The sequence below is a fragment of the Diceros bicornis genome, chromosome 3, assembly GCF_020826845.1.
Source record: "Diceros bicornis minor isolate mBicDic1 chromosome 3, mDicBic1.mat.cur, whole genome shotgun sequence".
Taxonomy (NCBI): domain Eukaryota; kingdom Metazoa; phylum Chordata; class Mammalia; order Perissodactyla; family Rhinocerotidae; genus Diceros; species Diceros bicornis.
Genome location: NC_080742.1, coordinates 94,658,318 through 94,678,351, shown reverse-complemented (window position 1 = coordinate 94,678,351; position 20,034 = coordinate 94,658,318). Strand labels below are relative to the sequence as shown.

General features: G+C 42.3%; 1 protein-coding gene across 1 annotated transcript in view; it reads right to left on the bottom strand.

Annotated features, from left to right (window-relative positions):
* CNTNAP2 (contactin associated protein 2) overlaps positions 1 to 20,034 on the bottom strand; it is an 815,107-nt gene that overhangs the window by 138,533 nt on the left and 656,540 nt on the right. Inside the window, exons 11-12 of the mRNA XM_058532231.1 lie at positions 11,252 to 11,488; positions 4,159 to 4,292 (exon numbers count right to left, since the gene is read on the bottom strand). Of these exons, the coding sequence (XP_058388214.1) occupies positions 4,159 to 4,292; positions 11,252 to 11,488 (371 nt within the window). The remainder of the gene's footprint in view (positions 1 to 4,158; positions 4,293 to 11,251; positions 11,489 to 20,034) is intronic.

The following is a 20,034-nucleotide window of genomic DNA, read 5'->3' as shown; positions in this document are numbered from 1 at the left end:
ATGGGCAGCTTTCTATGCCAGTAAATATAATCCATGGTATAAAAAAATAAAAAGAATGATAGAGTAAGAAAAATGTCAATTCTCTAGAGGAACTGGTGTATTTTTATTCCTTTGGGTTGTGTACTTCCGGCCACCAAGAAGTTCGGGCCAAATTTATGCACATGGGAGAGACCTTATGACCTGGATAGTTATGATCTATTTTCCCTTGTCTTGGGGCCCTACTTTTTGTGACTTACTTTAATTCTCAATTTCATTTTATGTACTGCCTGTGAACCACCTTAGATCCCTGGTGCAGCGGGGCTGGGATGAGAGGAAGGGAAGAAGGAGGAAGGAAAAAGTCACGGACGGTGAGAAGGAAACAAGGGAAGAAGACAGGATTTTTAACACAAGACTTTGGAGTTATTCATCGTAGTGTTCAGTTCTTGGATTCACTCTAGTGGGCATGATTTTTCATCGCATTCAGTACTTTTTCCATTGCTCTCCACCCACCTGGGCTTTGTTTCACATTTTGACTGGCATGAAACCTTTAGCTATTATCCCCGGTGCCACTGTGAATTTTCACACACGATGCTACCTGAGGGTTGTCACACGTTCTGGTTCACTCTGGTGTCTGATGATTCCTGGAGTCAGCTCTTCATTATCTATGTTGAGATTGGGCACTTTGTTTTTTGGCAGCAAATGTTTCATCCAAGGTCAATTTCCCTCAAGTGCTCAGCACCATTTCAAATGGTGTGTGCTCAGGGAATGCAAATTAATTTAATGTTAGCTTTAGCCAAACCCGGCTAGGAAAGCAAACCTACTTTTAAAAACACTGTAAACACTGATAAACATCATCTAAATGATGTGATGCTTGAACACATACAAATGTATAATAAAATTTCACCTTACTTCCAAAGGCATCATTCCATAGCACTTTTAAATTCATCTTTGAATTAGCCTTATTTTTGTTCTTTGATGAGAAGTAAATTTTAATTTGAAATTATTTAAATACCTGTGTCATTATATTTTATTATAACTGGGGGCTATCAGAATAGATTGGGAATATATATATAGTGTATGTTTCATATTTTTTGTTTGATTATAAAAATGCAACACGCTTATAATAGAAAATGAAGAAGTACGGAAAACTCTAGAGGAAATTAAACCATTTATAATCCCTTCACACAGAAATAATCACAATTAACATTTTATTATATCTCTCCCCACACATTGAGGTTATAGAAGTTCTCAAGATGGATTTGTAGATTGCTTCCAAAAAAAAAATTAGTGTTTTTTGGAGTCCTAAAGGTACCCTTGGAATTACTTCCAGCTCTGCAAGTCCTCTCTGCCTGAAAGACAGCAGGGCAAGGAGTCTGTCTGACCACTTTTCCATACGGAGGAGCCATATGTTTTCTTCATCTACCACCTCTACCTCCATGTTCCATCCGGGCTGGACTGGAGAAGCTGGGCTGAGAAAGACCAGAGCACCCCGGACCATGAAGTCTTCCCTAACTGAATTCAAGTGGGTCTGGCCATCTATACACATCCAGAAATCTCAGTGCAATTGCATCACATTGTATGACAGAAGGAGGAGTGGGGGCAGGGCTTTCCAACACCCTGGGTACAAATCCCATGGCAGAATTCATTCCCTGCCTTTTAGAGGGCTTCCCCTTTTGTTTTTCCCTTACCTCAAAGCATTGCCCAACCAATGTTTTTATACCCATCATGTTTCCTTTTTCTGGAACTGTGTTCCTGTTCTCTTGGAGGATTCTCCCCAATTTCCCACTCTAATCATGAGATTTAATTAGGGGCTATCAGTCATTGTTTCCCCCTCCTCCCAACAGGGTGGGCGCGGGACCCAAGCCAGGCCAATCAGAGACCTTCCCCCGGATTTTAAAATAAGAACCAAAAAGCAAGGAGCTTGCTTCTGGTAGCAAAACTGGGAAGATGTAAGCCCAGTCCTCCAGTGTCTGTGTTCCATGATATGTGCAAGATGGAGCCTGTAGTGAGAGGTATTAATCTAGTCCTCAGAAAGAGGTGGACAAACAGAGGTACTAGAGGGAGGGAGGGAGGGAGGGAGGAGGGAAGGGGGGAGAAAAAGAAAGAAGGAGAGAGTGAGAGAGAGGAAAGAGATGCTCAGAGGGTTTCTAGTCTTTATTTTAATTCTCCAGCTTCCCTGGATTCTCTTCCAAAATTTTGGCTTTTTCCTTTCTTAGATTCCCTGACCTACCCCAGGAATTTTTCCTACAAATGAATTCTGAATTGGTTTTCTGTCATTTGCAACCAAAAGAACCCTCAGCAATAGAACCAGACTCTCCCCCAACCCTCTCTCAGCCCCCTGGATTCTCTGCAGTTCTCTGGCTCCTCTGCTATCTGGGTTTCTCTAGTTTTCTGTGCCTCAACAGCCCCAAGTTCTTGAAATAGTCCACCTCTCCCTTTCCGGAGGGCAATCTCTAATTCACAGTGGCAGATGACAGCTCTGATTAAGCTGATATTTGTTCTTAAAGAGTTGCTGATTAGTTCCAAAGAATCCCCAGTTGGTGGAATGTGCCAGAAGAGAGGCCTTCTTAACCTACCCTTACTCCAGACTCTCATTTTGGGAAATATACCCAGAAATGGAATTATTTAGCCTATTACCTCTACTCTCCCCTCGCATTCACCCCATCCTCATCTTTGCTTGTGGTTCCACAACCCGCAGGGCTCAGTCCTAACAAACATGGCATTTTCTAGAAGAGAGTGAGGGTTAACCCTGCAAGATTCTACGGCTGTAGTGGGTCTCCTCTATTATACTGTCCTTAAAGCTGATTGTTGGGCTCTTTTTAACTTTTGACATTATTTTGCAATAGTGAAATGGTAAGATAAGTCACTTATTTTAAAAGAGGCGACAGATAGCCTGGTTTAAAACAAGAGAATGTCTCTCATCAAAAGCCAATAAACACAGTGTTGATAAAATGGTATAAACTATCCTTATCCTGTACTGGTATAAACCATACTAATTCTGGACTTGCTGGCTTTTCTGAATAAACCTTGAGTTATGGCTAAAGATGGGCTTGGTCTACTCAATAAATAATTTACAGCGCCTAATATGTGCCAGGCATTGCACTAGGCTCAGGGACTCTGCCCGTCACTATAAGATAAACTTATTTACACCACATTTGATTGATTGCACAATAAGCTGTAACTGCACGTTGTCATTTTCCTCGGAAAGACCTCGCCTTAAAATACCTCTAGCATTAACTGCTAAAGGCCAAGCGTAAACTCCATATCAAGTTATGAATTTGACATCCGCCAGTGCCCAAAAAGAGACAGGGCTTCTGCCTTTTCTTTGCAACCTGAACTTTCCACAGCAACCAGCCGAATCTGAATGAGGCTTGAGAGGCTGCTGAACCCCTGCCAAACGGCACTCTACTCTACTGACAAAACAGCAGCCGCCTGCTGCTCTTTCTCCTGACAGGTATCTATTTGGAACTGCTTCTAGAGAATGCAGTGACAGTTCCCATCCTTGATCTTTTGGCTTAGTTCCCAGGGAGACCTCCTCATGTTATGTTTTATTCATGGTGTCTCCAAGGGTTGGTTTCTTCATTGTAAAAATCAGTGGTGGGGGTAGGGACAATCAATGAACCTGAAATAAAATTTGAGTGTCATAATAAAACCATCCTTTTGTATGCTGAGAGCCTACAACCAGAGTCTGAGATTCTGGGAAGGTCTGTGTTTTGAGGATTTTTAAGGCAAAGCATCCACAGAGACAAAAAATATAGTTATTCATGTTGTGTTGGAGTGTGGAAGAAATAGGTCAGATAAACCAAAATAACCCTTGCTGGGAAACACAATAAACTTCAGATATCTGAGACCATGGAGAAAAAAGATGGCGCAGTGGATAAAACAGTAGACTGATAGCAGTGTCGGCCTAAAAGAAGGAAAGCTACAAAGAATATACAGAGTAAACGTTTATTCTACCTGATCCCTAAGAAATTTTGTCACCATCAACTTCCTCATTGCCTTTCCTGTAAGAACTATATGTTTTTCTATTTCATTTGTCAGAAATCTGTAGGAGAAAGCATCTCTCTCACCTGCTCCACCTCCCAAAACAAAACCAAACAAAACCAATGGCCAAGTATTATAGAGGACAGAGATTACAATACTATATCATATACAATTGACATGTACACATATGTATACCTTGAGAATTATGGTCTTCTCGTGCCGGGTGATGTTAACACTGTGGGGTTGTCCATTGGCCATGTTCCTGTGGTCTACATCAATATTATATGGCTCTCTGGTGCCACCCAGGTTGTACCGAATCTGTAAGTTTCCTATACAAGGAAAAGGAAAGAAACTCAGAATTTCTTTGCTCTAGGTTTCATTTTAATGTCACTTCCCCACTCGTTGACGCTTAGGTTTCCATTAAACTCTGCTCCCTCCTTTGATGTCCATTAATACCATTGCCGTTCTGAATTCTGATTCACTGGCTCGGAGGTGCACTAATCCAGAAGGTTGGACTGCACCAGGCACACACGTATTTACAGTCTACCAACAACGAGCCATCAGTGACCGTCATCTCAAAGTGGAAGCAGCACATGTTATAAATGACCCAAGTTGAGACTGTGCCTGGGAAGGAAGAATGAGAACATATACAATATAGGACTGTGGAGATGCCTGCAGGCCCCACAAAATACTATCTGAAATAAAAAATAAATGCAGGATGCAGGGTTGGTCTCATGTCATCAGTAAAGTGTGCCATTCGGCGTATAAAAGAGTCATGAGCTTACAATATTAAAAATAAACATAATTTACGCAAGATAAATACATGGGATTTTGGGTGGCTTCACTGAGACCACAAAAACAAAGCAATAAATTTTATTTTAGGTTAGAGCCTGCATCAACCCAAATGCAAATCAAAGGAAGAGATGGGCTCCCAGGGCCTTGAGTCCTCGCTGCCTCTCAGTCATAGTTCACTTCGCCTCAACAACTTATTTTTTTTCTCCTTGTTTCTTCCCAATAATGACAAACAACATTCAAAAAGACTAATATAGTATTCTAGATCCTGCTTTTAATTAATCCGCACAGCAAACATAATTTCTATTTCTAATTTATGATTTTTAAAGACATCAATTTTTTATCCCATTTTTTACCCAAATTGGACTCTTCATGTTAATAGCTTTTGACATCTCAGAGCATAAACATGGAGCCAGCAATCTAGCAAGAGTTTGACCAGTTGTAAATCACCTCATAGATTCTTTGTTGCCTCTTTCATTTTCCTTCTAGAGGAACAAAAATGATATTCTGATTTTTAAGCTGTGAAATAAAACGTGATAATTAAAACTTAGAAAGTAAACAGAAAGAAAAAAATAAAAGAGAGTCACTGGAAACCCCACCAGCCAGAGATAATGACTCCAAATACGTGACAATATCACTTTGCAGATATTTGTCATGCCCTTATACATACAGAAATAAACGCAATAGTTTCTAAATGCTGCCCTTCCTTATTTAGGCATTCTAGCATTACATATGCCATTTAAAATATTGCATTATGCTCCTGGAATTGAAAGAAACATTCATTAGAACAATCAAGAATTAATTGCATTTCCTACTTTTGCTTTTTGAACAAATTCGACAAACCTGTACTATTTCTGAGTTTTACCTTAATATTTTATCCTAGATTCCTTTGCTTATGACATTTCAACCAAGCGTTGTTGATTTTCATCTTCTAAATGTGTCTAATTCACCCACTCTTCTCCATCTCTGTGACCACACCGCCTCCACTGGCACCTGGAATGCCCTGGTGTGAATCCCCCAAGAGCCCACTCCTCCTGGCTGATGCAGTGCCACGCAGAGCACCCAGCCGGTGTTGGCGCTTCGTGCTGGCCACCCCACGTCACGCCTTGACAGCCACTACCCGAGCTGCACCTGCCTCGGCTTCTGCTGGATCACCCGACCCTAGTCAGTCTCTCCTCTAAAGGGACCACTCTCGACCTCAGACCCCATTTCGCTCTCAGGTGAGTCCTGTCCCTCTCTGCTCTTTCCCACTACTAATCTCATTAAAGGAGACCTCAAACACAACATATGCAAAACCAGACTCTTGATCTCTCCCCAAAACAGTATTCCATCGCAATTTGCCCCGTTTCCGTTAATGGCCACTTCATGCTTCCCGTTATTCCTGCCAACAGCACTGTCTCCCCTCTTCCTCCCGTATTACACGTACACTCTGGCAGCAAATCTTCTCAGCTCTGTCTTCAAAATATACTCCGAATCTTGCTGCTTTCTCATCACCTCCCTTTCTACCCGCTGGACCGAGCCGCCATCATCTTTTGCCTGGATTATTGTACAAGCCTCCATGCTAACCTCTTTGCTTCTGCCCCTTCCCCTCCTTCGCCCATCCCAGCCTGGCCTCTGCCTGGCACATGCCCAGTCTCCTCTCCAGCTGGCAGTCAGAATGAGCCTATGCTCGAACTGTCCAGTGGCTCCCTGTCTCACTCAGAGTAAAAATCAAAGTCTTCACAACCGTTCTCCAGGCCCTATGACCTTCCCCTATCATCTCTGACACAATCTCTTATTACTTCCCTCCTTGCTCACTCCTTACCAGTCCACACTGGCCTCCTTGCTCTTTCCCCAGAAGCCTCAGGGCCTTTGCACTTGCTGGTTCTTCTGTCTAGGGGGTTCCTTCTGCAGTTATCTACATGGCTTACCCCTTACCTCCTTTACGTCTTTGCTCAAATATCATCTTCTCCGTGATTATTTCTGTGACTTTCTCACTAAAAGTAGAATTTATCCACTCCTTTCCGTTGGCCAGGCCCTCCCTTTTCTGCCTTATTTTTACCTATGATAGTTCTTACCATATAACATACTACACATTGTACTTAAATTGTTGATTGTCTGTCTTCTCCCACTCAAATGTAAGCTCCACGAGAGTAAGAATTTTTGTTTATATTTTTAATGACTTTATTCTCAATGTCTAGAATAATGCCTGATGCTTAGCAGGTGCTGTATAAATATTTGCTGAATGAATGAATGATGGTCTCCCTGCTTCTGTGCTTTTTTCTTCTCCATGTTTTCTTTGCACAGAGATCGTTTCAAAATGCATAATGGATTATTTCACTGGTTCACTTAAAACTCTTCGAAGCCTTCCAGTTGCTCATAAGACGGAGACATTCTTAACATAGCTTATGATGCCCTGTCTGAGCTGAGTTCCGCCTGTTACTTTATTTCAGATCATGCCACTTACCCTCTCACTTTTTACATTCATGTTACCTTGGACTTCTCTGATTCCTAGAAAATACAATGCTTCTCCCTATCTCAGGACCTTTGAATATGCTGCTCCCTTTTCCTGAGCTGCGTCTCTTCCCACTCCTCAGTGTTTTACCCTATTTTTTCCCTTTACCCTAATAGCATTAAAAATAACCCATTGTTTGGGCGTGAAGGAGATAATTAGGCAGTTGTTTGAACAAGCAAGTTGATTGTCTTGAGTTCTTATTCTCCACTTTACTTCTGGTGCTCTGACCTTGTATAATCATTGCCAAGTTTCTTAAACATATAGCTAATTCATTCATCATTTATGTATTCATTTCTTTAGAACACATTAATTCAGTGACCATTCAAAGCTCTACCGAACCCAAATTTTCCAGGTCTGAAAGTGGGCTGTCTGGCTGGCTGTCAGTGTAGAGTCCACTTCTAACACAGCATCCCCGAGCCCCTAGTGTGGGCCAAGTTGTGCCTGATCTGGGGAAACAAAGAGAAGCAAGAGAGGGCTCTGCCTTTAAAGGATAGAGGTCAGAGGAACCGGTAATTATGCAAAAAACTGGACATTTTCCTTCCTACTGTCTCTTTGTCATTGGTCCCCAGCTCATTAAAATCAGTATTAAGTTGTTGTCGTTATTTTTTCTCTTTTCTGGCTTTTTTGGACTTTGTAAATATGATTTAAAATTTCTGAAACTGCTTCACTTAATGGCAACAGAAATGATTTGCTTTGAGAAAAAAGATGAGTTGTAACTTTAAATTTATATATGGTGAATATCTATAAACAGTAATGGCAATATTCTTGAATAATAAAATTTAAATGATATATTTATTCCTTTCAAGAGAACCACTAAATGATGGTAGGGAGAATATTAATATTTTTTCATTAAAATAAAATATTATTAAAATGGAGAGATACTTCACTTCTTGCATCTCATGTTCATCTCCCAAGTGAATTAAAGCAGTTATGAGGGACTGCTCTTTTATTGGCTGCAGCAAATAATGTGCTTAACAGATTTATTCCCTCCTGGTCATCATCATTATCATCAGCAAATACTTACAGAGCACCTATCGCAGGCTGGGAGCTTTTCATCTCGCTGGGAAGACAGGGCATATTTATAACAAAGACAAATAACAATACAGTGCACTAAGTGCCAAACAAATGACATTGAAAATAAATGTAACAGGAGTTTAAAGAAAGGAGAAGTCATAGAAAGGAGGTGAGACATGCTCTGGGTCCAGAATGGAAGGCAGGAATGAGGCCGGAGAGGAGGATGGAGATTTCCAGGTAAGGGAACATAGTAGGCAGGAACACAGTTATGCACGGAGTGCTTGGGGAATAGTGAATTCCTCAAAAATGAAAGTAGGGATACGTGGAGCTGAATCTGTGGCCAAATGCAGATTAAATCAGTGGACTCTGGATGAGAATAACCACTTACACTTATATGTCATCTGTGCGTGTGTGCATATATATAGTGTACTGATTTACACCTATTAACTCGTTTGATTTTCACAAAACCCCTAAGAGGGAGACACTATTTTACAAGTGAGGAAACTGAGGGATGGAATGGCTATGATTGCCCCAGATCACACAACCCACGGGTGCAGAAGCAGAATTCAAGCCCAGAGGTTCTGGTTCTACACTCCAAGCTCTTACCCACGAGGCTCGTGGGTCTCGACTGGACCTGCAGGATTCGGGATTTCTCCTGTCGTTACTGGGGAGGGGGCACCACTGATTGTATGATAAAGGATATTGTGTGCAATGAAGACCTGCTCTGTCTGTGGTGGGTAAGGTTAAGGTGGGAGTGACTGGAAGCAGAGAGATGGGTTGGGACAGAGCTTCCTGGTGGACGTGCTGAGGCACCCTGCTATCTGAGGAAGGGGTAGCAGGGTGCCACGAGCACGGATCCCCTCAGATCCCAGCAGACCTGCTGGAGACACCGGGTTGGCGGCCTCGCACACAACCTCATCCATTTATCCATGTGCATTCAAATATAATCATTTCCTATTTGTGCCACGACATGGACAACGTCGGGAAGCACTGAATTAGAAGACGTTTGCCGGGACAGTAGAATGGGGAAGGAAAGAAAGGGACCCCCTTGAAGGACATGATGAGAATAGAATCCACAGGACTGGTCTGCCTGGACGGCACACAAGACGGGGAAGGAGGCAGCATTCATGAATGACACCAGACTTGTGAATTCAGGTGTCTGAGGAGGGCAGCACTGTCAGAACAAGAGGGTCTGGGGGCAGGGCTGGTTCTGGGGAATGCTGATGACAACACAGCTTCCAATATGTAAAGTTTGAGGGATGCCTGGGTACTTAGTTAAGACTTTTTATAGTCTTTTTTTTCCTGATGTTTTGGCATAATCCTTATTGATTTTTTTCTGAATGAAGTTTTCAAATTTTTCTAACTTTAAGTCTCAATTAATAAACAATGCAATATTTCCAGTGTGAAAAAGCCAAATTTTCATCAGCAGTTTGAGGATAGCCTTGCAAAAATTAGACAGAAACCAACTGCCTATGCTTTCCAAATGCACTGAGAGTGTTCTAGAGATCTCTACTGTATAGAGAGTGGTTGAGAACTCTGGGCCTAGAATCAGACATCTGGGCTGAGAAACCCTGGTTTTGCCATCGCCAGCTGAAGTGCAAGTCACTTAACCTGTCTACACTTCAGTCTTGTCATCTGTAGAAAGGTGATAAGAATGGTATCTACATCATAGAGTTCTGTGTTCATAGGAATTAATGCACGTGAAACACAGCACAGCCATTAATGGCAGCCATTAATATGGAAACAATTAATCAAAACCCTTGCACACAACACATGCCCACAAACACAAGCATGAGTGCTCGTAGGGGCAGGTGTAGGCTGTGGGAATGTGAGTTACTGAGTACAGTTGGGCACTAAAGTTTAGTGTGGCAGTGACTTGAGGAGTGGACAATATAACATCTATTGGGGCATGTTCATTAAATTCTTGACAAGCTAAACATGAGACCATCCTCCCTCACACTGAGAGGCTGGGACATGTGTGTGGAGAACATCAATGGATTAAAAATCTATTTAACCTGATCCAGGAGAAATAAACTTAGTTCATGAACTCCCAGAAAGCAGAGGTTATGTTCTTTTTCCTTCTGCTCCCTCACTTACTGATTTTACTTATTATCTTTTCTGATTCGAACAGTGACACTTACTCATTGCGAAAATTCGACATGTAGAGAAGTATATTACCCAGGAGAAGCAAATCAACAATCCAGAGACATGTTGTGCGCACACTATTACTTTTTCTTTTCTCTCCATATTTTTTACAGAGATAAGCTGATATTGGACAAGTCAAGTATCTTACTTTTTTTGTTTTTTTTTTGTTTTAAGATTATTATTCTCTCCAAGGGCCCCAGCCCATCTGTATACTCTCACTAGGATGCCTAATTTAGTCACACTGTCTGACCCTCTCTGGCTTAATGCATATTTGGAGATCAAGATGGTCCCGTATGTCACAAGTATAAATACACCTCTGCTTTAAGCACCCTTGTGCCGGCGATATATCTTATGAATGTAAAATTCTGAGAGGGTTTAGGAATGAAAACATCTCCGATTCTCTCTTTCTATTGAAAGTTCCTATGTTCTGTAGGAACTTACAGATACATTACCATAAATCAGGATAATTCATTGATTTATATTAAATTAATTTTACTACTTCAAAGCTCATCTCTGTTTAGTATAGCAGTAGTGAATATATTTATTTGATAGGAACAAAAATCATCATAATACATAGGAAACCATCTCATATTCATGTAATATGTTTCTTGTAGAGAACTCGACATGCCTTGGTGACATTACTGCTATAACACATTGCTATAAAGCCTAAACTGACAATTGCTTTCCTGGCACTCATATAGAGAAATGAGGTTCAAAGACTTAGATAACTTGCTTAATGTCCTGTGGGGAATAAAGGATAAGCCCGAAACAATCCAGACTCTTACTAGAACATTCTGTCCACCCAACATTAAATGGCAGCAGGCTTGGTATACTTGTCCTTACCGGTGGGTTTGACGAGAACTGCCAAGAAGTCGGTGGTGAGAGAACTGACGTAGAGGAGAACGCAGGGCGCCTTGGTGGTGCTGAAGCTGAAACGGATCTCCTCGTGGGCCAGGTCCGGCAGCGAGTTCTGCTGATCGGGGGAGCTCTCCGATCTACTGCCCGATTCTTTGGCACTGACCCCGGATGCCTGGAAGTTATACCGTAGCCACATCCCCTCTTCGAAATATGCGCCAACATCTGTTGAAAAGAAAAGGAAAGAGAAAATTGAAAAACGAGGAGAAGTCTGATGCTGATACCACCAACAATTGAAACTTGGGTAGACTGTTCATGTTGTCATGGCTGGAGGAAGGCATACTCTTCCTCCAGGAAGGGAATCAGACAGGGTAAACTTCTATGCAGATGGATGTTACTTCATTATCATGAATACTCTGTCAAAGAAATTTTAAAAAGCATGTAACAGTATGGTGATCTATAAACTTAAAATATAACAGTAAAATTAAGGAGTGTAAATCAGAGCAGAAAAAATTTCATGTTTAGTACTCAGACCAAATAACTAATTTAGGCTGAAAAGAAACACTGAAAATAAAGGCAGTGTTATAATATCAACAAGCAATGCCAGGAGCTCATGGGCATCCTCTCTGAGATTGTTTTTGCTTTGGACACTCACATAGGAAAGCCCTTGACAAAACCCTGACTACGTCCTGGGAGGCTTTGGGTATAGCGTCTAAAATCACGAGATGTGAAGTTAGAGAGAAGTGAGTTCCAATTTGGCGCTGCCATTAATTAGTTATGGTGCCTTAGGGGAAGTTGCTTAACCAGCTTCTCTAGGTCTCAGTATTTTATATGTGAAAGGCAGATAATAGCGAGAATTACAAAGGATAATTAGAAGTAATTAGCACATAATAAATAATACCTATTGTTATTATTATTGTTAAGAAATTACAAGAAAGGTCACTAACCCGTCATCAATCTTTTCCTGAAGCCTAACCAGGGCTAATTGGTTTTTAATCATTTCATGGCAGACAAGCTCCTGCTGTGGTTTTCCCATTGTTTGCTCCCCATGTCCTAAAATCACCTCCTGACTCCTAGGAAAGGCTGAGGCACCCTGTCAAGATGTGTTAGTTTGGTTACAGGATTGGTTACTGCCTCATTGTCCTCTGTGAGTGCCCTTCTGAAGGCATTTCTCAAACATCTTTGCCCAGGGAACCCGTTCTTCTCATAAGACTTGACATCTCTCTAAATTAACACTACACGGAATGTATATTGTGAAACACTGCTCTACATTATCATTAACAGGAGAGGACAAATTTTAAAAGGATTCTTTCATCTGGGGGTTTTGAAGTTTTCTCTTGTTAAAGAAGTCTAGCAGAGTCAGCACAGAGTAGCAATTCAGGATTGGGAGCCAGACACCTGCGGGTGAGCCTTGGCCTTGCCATTTACCAACTGTGTTAACTTCGTCATGGCTTAAAACTCGCTAAGCCTCAGTTTCCTTCTCTGAAAAACAGAGCCTTGTAGGTTGTTGTGAGGATTAAATAACTCATGTATAACACTTAGCTTAGTGCCTGGAACATACGATAAGTGTTCAATAAAGATTAGTTATATTACAAAGATAGGCTTCCATTTTCTATTGAGGGCCACAGATGCCACCCCCTACCCCCACCTCACACCATCACACACACACAGTACTCCGGTAAGTCACCCTGGCATTGTTACAGAGCCCACAGTAGTCTGCTTCTCACTGAGTTGTGGTGAAGTTCAGTGAACTACAGGCTCTCAAGTACGGGCAGTTCTAGTCTCCTCCTGGTTCTCCCACCCCAAGGACTTTGGCAAATGTGTGTGTGAGTGTGTGTGTGTGTGTGTGTGTGTGTATGGGGGGATGCTGTCCAAATTATGGGGGGTACTATTGGCATTTAGAGGGCAAGGGTAGGACTGCTGAATGTCCTGCAATGTGTGGACTATCTTATGCAATTAAGAATTTTCCTGCTCAAAATGCCAAAAGTGTCCTTGTTGGGAAACAGGGTTAAACAAACACTTAATCCACGCTAGTCACTGAATGACTTACTGGAATGTCAAGATGCATAAAACATGTCACCGCCCTTGAAGAGTTTTCTGTCCAGCAGTGAGTGTGGGAGGAGACACATCAACAGTTTGAATCCAGTATGGTGGGTGTTAGGGTGGTTTACGCTGCAGGCTGTGTGATAAGAACCCCCATGTCACTGTCTGGAAGATCCTGAGTTGGCTTTTCCACTCTTTGTGTGAACACCTATTGCTGCCGGCTCTGTGCCAGGCACTATGCTGGGTGCTGAGGTTACAATCCTTGCTCTCAAGGAGCTCTTGACTAAGAGGAGGATTTAGAACAGCCATCGTTAGAAGGCAGTGTGGTAAGTACAGGATCAGGCATATACAGAGAGGAACCTGGCATACCAGGGGCGCCAGCCCTGTCTCCAGGGCCCCTGCTACACTTCCTGGGCAAAAAGACATGGAAGCCGGGACCCAAAGAGCCAGAGGCGGGTCGCTCTGTAAAGGTGGAGAGGAAGAGCAGCTTTCTAGCTGAGGGAGCAGCGTGCAAAAGCACTCGGAGGGGAGGCAGTCTGCAATCTGAGGCATCCTGCCACCCCAGTGAAATTCATCCACTCCTTTTACAATATCAGTCGTTCATGCAAGATTCATTAGGCTCCCACTATAGTTCAGGCTGTGTGCTGGGAAAACAGTGAATGGGACAGAGGTGATCCTGGCCCTCAGCAGTTCAGAGCCTAGTGGGGTAGATGGACATTTCCCAGGATGGGCTGCTGTGAAAGCATCTAACAGATGGTGGGGACGAGTCAGGGAGAGCAACAGGGCAGGCCACCTGGAGCCAACACACCAAGGGGTTCACTTTGCCAGCAGAGAGGTCCTACCAGGTTTGGGTCCTGCAGGAGAGAAGAGGTAGACCTGGAGAGAGGGTGGGCGGAGGCTAGAGATCAAATCCGGAGGGTTCAAACAAGCCAGAGGGGAGCGAACAGGGCCAATGTATAGGAAGAGGTAAATGTATCAGGCACTTGAAACTCAAGATTGAGGAGCGAAGAACCTAGGGAGGGCAGCAGAGGCTGAGAAAGCAGGTAAAGCCACGGAGGCCACAGGCACCTGAGTTACAGACGCAGCGCATGGACGGCATGGACCTCCGCTTCCCCATGCCAGGCTCTCTCCAGTTATCCCACGCCCAGAGAGCGGGTGGCACTCAGCCCCTCACCACAGTTCTCAGAGCACTTGCCTGGGAGCCCGTTCAAATGCTGGCCCCCAGGCTCAGCCCCAGAATTTAGCTCAGATGGTCTGACTCAGAAGGTCTTTAGAGTCAGCACGGGTAACAGGCTCCCCAGGAGATGCTCACGCACACACGAGTTTGAGATCCTCAGAGCCGAGGCTGAGGCAGGAGGGTGTCCCTGGTGGAGCAGGTAGCTGAGCGGCCCTGCCAGGGGGAGACGTTACTCATTTCTCAGCTAAACTGGTGACGATCATCCCAAGGCAGATCATGAAGGGAAATTCAGAAAGCTAAGGATTTTAGATAAACAAACAAAAATATGCCACAGAGAATACTTTTGGTGTATTTTAAGGGTTATCGTTAAAAAGCTTTATGGGGATTATGTCAGTTTTGGAGGAAGGGCTATACCATGCTGAAAAGTGTTATTCTGAAACCCCACATCATAAACCAACTCTTAAACCAGTGCCTGGGAGTGCTGTGAACCATTTCAGGTTCGAAGCGGCAGATTTACAGCTGTCATTTCATTGTCACAGGTCATTGTAAGGAAATGCCAAATCAGGGCACTATAATACCATTTAGGAAAGTAATCCTCCCATCCCTTCTGAATGAATACCTAAAATAACACTAATTTAACAAGCCCCAAATAACATCTTTTCTCTCATTAAATGATCAAAAAGTATTGATTTAGAATACTTGATTTATGGTTTTTATACTAATATGAGATAGGTTAAGTTTTATGATATTCATGTTTTGGGTAGAAAAAATGATAAATTTTGGGTCTAGTTATTCCAAGATGTATTTTGAAAGAGATTTCTTGAATTATATCATGTTTCTTAAAATTTTGAAATATATTAGGCCATCTGTAGACTTAGGGTTGTAAAGGTGACAGGAACCTTGAAGCAGACAAGGAATCTTGTCTTAACCATTTCTTGGTCCTCAAAGTGGGTCATATGTAAATTACACCTAATTGAGGAAAAAAAGTTTGCAAACGTTTGGAATAAATTCCACAAACCGTCCGTCCCAGAATAATATCATAAAGATATTCTTCCCCTTGTCTAACCAAATCCCTGATGCTTACAGGAGGAAAACAAACAGCTGACACTCACCCCGTTATTAAATTGCTCCTCCAAGTTCAATAATTCTATTCCTTTTGACTTTTCACTTAGGATGTATTTTGCAACCTATATTTTAAAAACCAACATGATTCTTTTTGATTCTAACTTCCCCATGAGGACCCAGAATTGAAAAGTCCACAACTTACAAATGAGCTCTTTTCCAAAAGTTTATTTTAAAGTCAGTAACTTGCAACTTGGAAATATTTCCCCATAGAAACAATGCTTTAAATGATGGTTAGTTTGCCAGGAGAGTCCACAAATGCTGAATCACTCTGGATGGGTAATAAAAGATAATTGAAGAGTGCCACTGTGTATTAGTAATTAAAACAGAAACAACAACAACACAACAAAATGTTAAGGTTTACTTTGAATGCGATAACTCTAGGGAACTCTGTTACCACAAGGATTTCATCTAAATTATCCAGTAGCATGCCGGTAAATGTTAAACAACTGGCTCTCCAGGGTGAAAAACCCTGATTTGTAGTGTTTGCCTATTCCCATGGTGTAAATACTCTCATCTTGGCTGATTTCAGGCTGCCAACACAGCATCACTAAATATCCAGTTGAGAAGAGATGTTCACATTTGGTCTCCCAGCCGGTGTGAACTGCCTCTAGCACATGATCTTCTTCCACTCACTCAATCACTGACCCAGTCATTCAAGCAAACCACATTTATTGAGCCCCCATTGTGGCCAGTGTCTTAGTCAGCTCAGGCTGCTATAAAAAATTACCATAACTGGGTGGCTTAAACAATGGAAATGTATTTCTCACAGTTCTGGAGGCTGTAAGTCCAAGATCAAGGCGCCAGCCAAGTCGGCTCCTGGTGAGGGCTCTCTTCCTGGCTTGCAAAGAGCCATCTTCCAATCCCATCATGAGGGCCCCATACTCATGACCTCACCTGCACCTAATTATCTCCAAAGGCGCCACCCCCAAAACCATCGCACTGGAGGTTAGAGCTTCAACATACGGATTTTGGGGGACACAAGCATTCAGTGCATAACAGCAGGCTTCCTACATTTTACCTTCTGCTGTAAACAAACACTTTAATATTTGCTTACTCCTTCCTGCCTTCCAAAGCTCTCTTCTACCTCGTCCCAGCCATCCCAGATTCTGAAAGCGCTGTTCAGCTTCTATAAAATCCAGGAGGAAATGCTGGGGAACAGACACCGCACTAGAGGAAGCACAGGCCTGAGCCCCAGCCTCAGGGTAATTAAACTCTTTCATGGCTGAATTCCACTACCCAGAATGATCACTCTCATTAACTGCTTTTTAATTAATCATCCAGTAAAAAAGTTAAGTGAATTTTATGGAGCTCTGCTCCTAGAGACCTTGAAAATTACCCCTCTGCACGCTTCCTGATTCCGCTTAAGGCCTGGCTCCTTCCAGGGCAATCTGCAAGGCCCAGCTCTGTTTAAACTTGTTTCCTGTTGTACTTCCAAGGCCCTGCTTTTCTAAAATACAACCAGTTTCTCTCCTGGCCCAATATTGGCAAAATCTGCTTTATTCCTCAAGTGCACCACTCTGAATTTCCCTCCTGAATGTTTTATTCTGTTTGTCTGATGTTTCCTCCAATTTACTGTAATCATTTTGGACTAATAACATTGGACCCAGGATGGGTTAATGTTCACTTCCGCTTCTTCTGTTTCCCCAGGTGAATACACATCTATTGTAACCACTTTTCCACCATTCTCTCTAAAGGCCAGGTGATTCCAGGTCAGTTTCTATATAATAAGCTTTAAGTGTCTGAATCTGTACAAAGCAGAAAAAATACCAAAGAAAAATGTCTTAAGTTTAGCCTGAATGGCATGTGCTACCCACGAGACACAAGAGTAAAGTATATTACTTTAAACATCAATAAGCTATATGGTCTGTGTGTTGACTATGTAGGAGCCAGGGGGCCTTCTCACTTGGAGTTTAAGAGCCAACAGCACTGAACAACTTCACTACAGTCTTAAACAGGAAGATGGTTTGCATCCAAAATTTCCAGGGTCATGCTTCTAAAACTGTGTTAATAAGCATTACTGGTATATATGGCGGTTAACAGGTTAGAATGCTTTAGAAAGAGCAAGTGAGATGAGGACTCCACGGCAGCAAACTGCACCTGAGACAGACAGTAAGGGATTAATGTGGTACCTGTGAGGGCAGGAATCAAAAGATGTAGGCTTTAGTCCTGGCTTTGCCACCAACTAGCTGTTTGAATCTGGCCAGGCAAGTCATTTCATTGTTGTGGGCTTTAAATCATTCCCATCTTAAAGAACCTCTCTCTTGAACCTTCATCTTCCTCTGGCTAGCACCCAGTATTTTTCATAAATTCTTTCAAATATTTATTAAGTGCCTTCTATGAGCCATGAAGCTATTAGAGATTCAACAGGGAGTAAATGATATTTAAGTTAATCACTGAAGGAGAATGAGATTTAACTAGGACTGGGGGTAGGGAAACATCCTAGGAAGAGAGAACATGTGCAAAAGCCCAGAGGAAGGAGGGAATATTGAGGACAAACGTGAAAAAGGTCAAGATGGCTAAAACTCAGAGGAGAGTGGCATGAAGTGAGGCTAGAGAGAAAGGGAATGGCATTTTGAGGATTTTGATCTTAGTAAAGAAAGTAATGGGTAACTGAAGGGTATTAAGCAAAGGTGACGTAATCTAATTTGCAGTTTTAAAAGACCATTCTGGCTGCAGACTGGTATGAATGGATTGGAGGGAGAGGAGAGGGGATAGGTAGACCATTGAAGAGGCTGTTGTAATGAGACAGAGTGAACGTGATGATGCTTTGGACCACTCATCATTGCTTACAAATCCATTGGACTAGTAGTTAGAATAAAGAGACATTCAAGGGGTAAAGTGCACAGAGCTTGGGAATAGTTAAGAAGCTGGGAGTGAAGGAGAGGTGTTAAGCAAGACTCCTGTATTTCTGGATGGATGGTGGTGACCCCTCTGATAATGGAACCACAGAGGTGGTCCTGGTTGGGGTGGGGATGTGGCAAGTATCATGAGTTCAGCTTTCAACAGGTAAAGTTTGAGGTGCCTTTGACTCTGAGAAGGAGAAATATCAGATAGGCATTTCAATATACAGAAGAGAGGTCTGAGATAGAAATACAGATTTTAGAATGATTATTATAGATGGTATTTAACACCACAAGCATGGATGGGTTGCCTAAAAGAAGTGTCTAAAGAGAGAAGAAAGAGAATTCTGGGACAAAGCCTCGAGAAAGTCAACATTTTAAAGATGGGTAAGAGGAAATGAGCTTTCAAAGGAGAGACAGAGATGAAGGAATCAGAGTCATTAGGAGGAACAACTAGAACATGTGGTATTAGTGAAGCCAAGGGAAGAGGATTTTTCAAGAAGGACGAACTGGTCAATAGGCTAGAATGCTGTCCAGTGATCCAGTTAGATTTTCCTTCAGAGGGAAAATTCCAGAAGCCCACTAGCCTCTGTATTTTCACTTCCTCAGGAGCTTTATCTGGCTTCCATTCATGAAGTTGAGTTGCTCTCACTGAGGTCACCATGAACTTCCTAATTACCCAACTGAAAGGACAAACTCTGTCTTTATTTGACTGAATGGACATTTTGAGCCTTTTGAAATTCTCTTTGATTTTCCTTTTACATCTTTTGACATTCCTTGTCAGTTCCCTTCAACGGCTCTTCTTCCTCGGTGTATTCTGAAAACGTTGTGCTGAGACTTTGCTGTCAGCCCTGTTCTTACTCTAAATCCTTTGGGACAGCCATATCTCCGTCGCCCCCGACCTGTAGCCCCCTATAGGGAAACTCCACCTAGTGCTTCCTTGGGAAATTCAAACTCAAGACACAAAATTGAATTAATTGTTGCCTACGAATCAGTTCCTCTCCCTGAATTTTCTAGTTTGACAAATGACACCTCGTCTGTCTGGTCACTCAAAGGCAGAAAGCCAGGAGTCGCCCTGAGCTCTCTGTTTCCATCGCCTAGAAACTGTCTCTTGAATCTGTTCTCTCCTCTGCATTTCTTCTGTCAGGCCTCTAGTTTAGTCACCCAGGCCTCACTCTGACAACTGCGATGACTTTGAAAAGGGTGTCCTCTGAGGAGTCTCTTATTCTCAATCTTTCAGAGTGACCTTCCTTACATACTCATCTGAGCATGTTGCTCCTAAACTTAAATTTCATCCCTTTTCTTAAAGTTTGGGATATTATTTGGGGGGGGGGGAGGCCACTGGATACATTTAAGAGAATCTGTAAATCTTATGAAATTTCAGGTAATATTATATGTGAATGCATTTTCCTGGGGAGGAGGTTAGTAATTATAATCAGATTTCATGACTCTATCCCAAAAAGTTTAAGGAAAAATAAGAAAAATTAATTCACTCATTATTCACTCAGAAATGATACACTGAGATGCTCAATATAGTCAGGCACTGTGCTAGATGCTGACTCAACTTCCAGAATGACCTACATTAC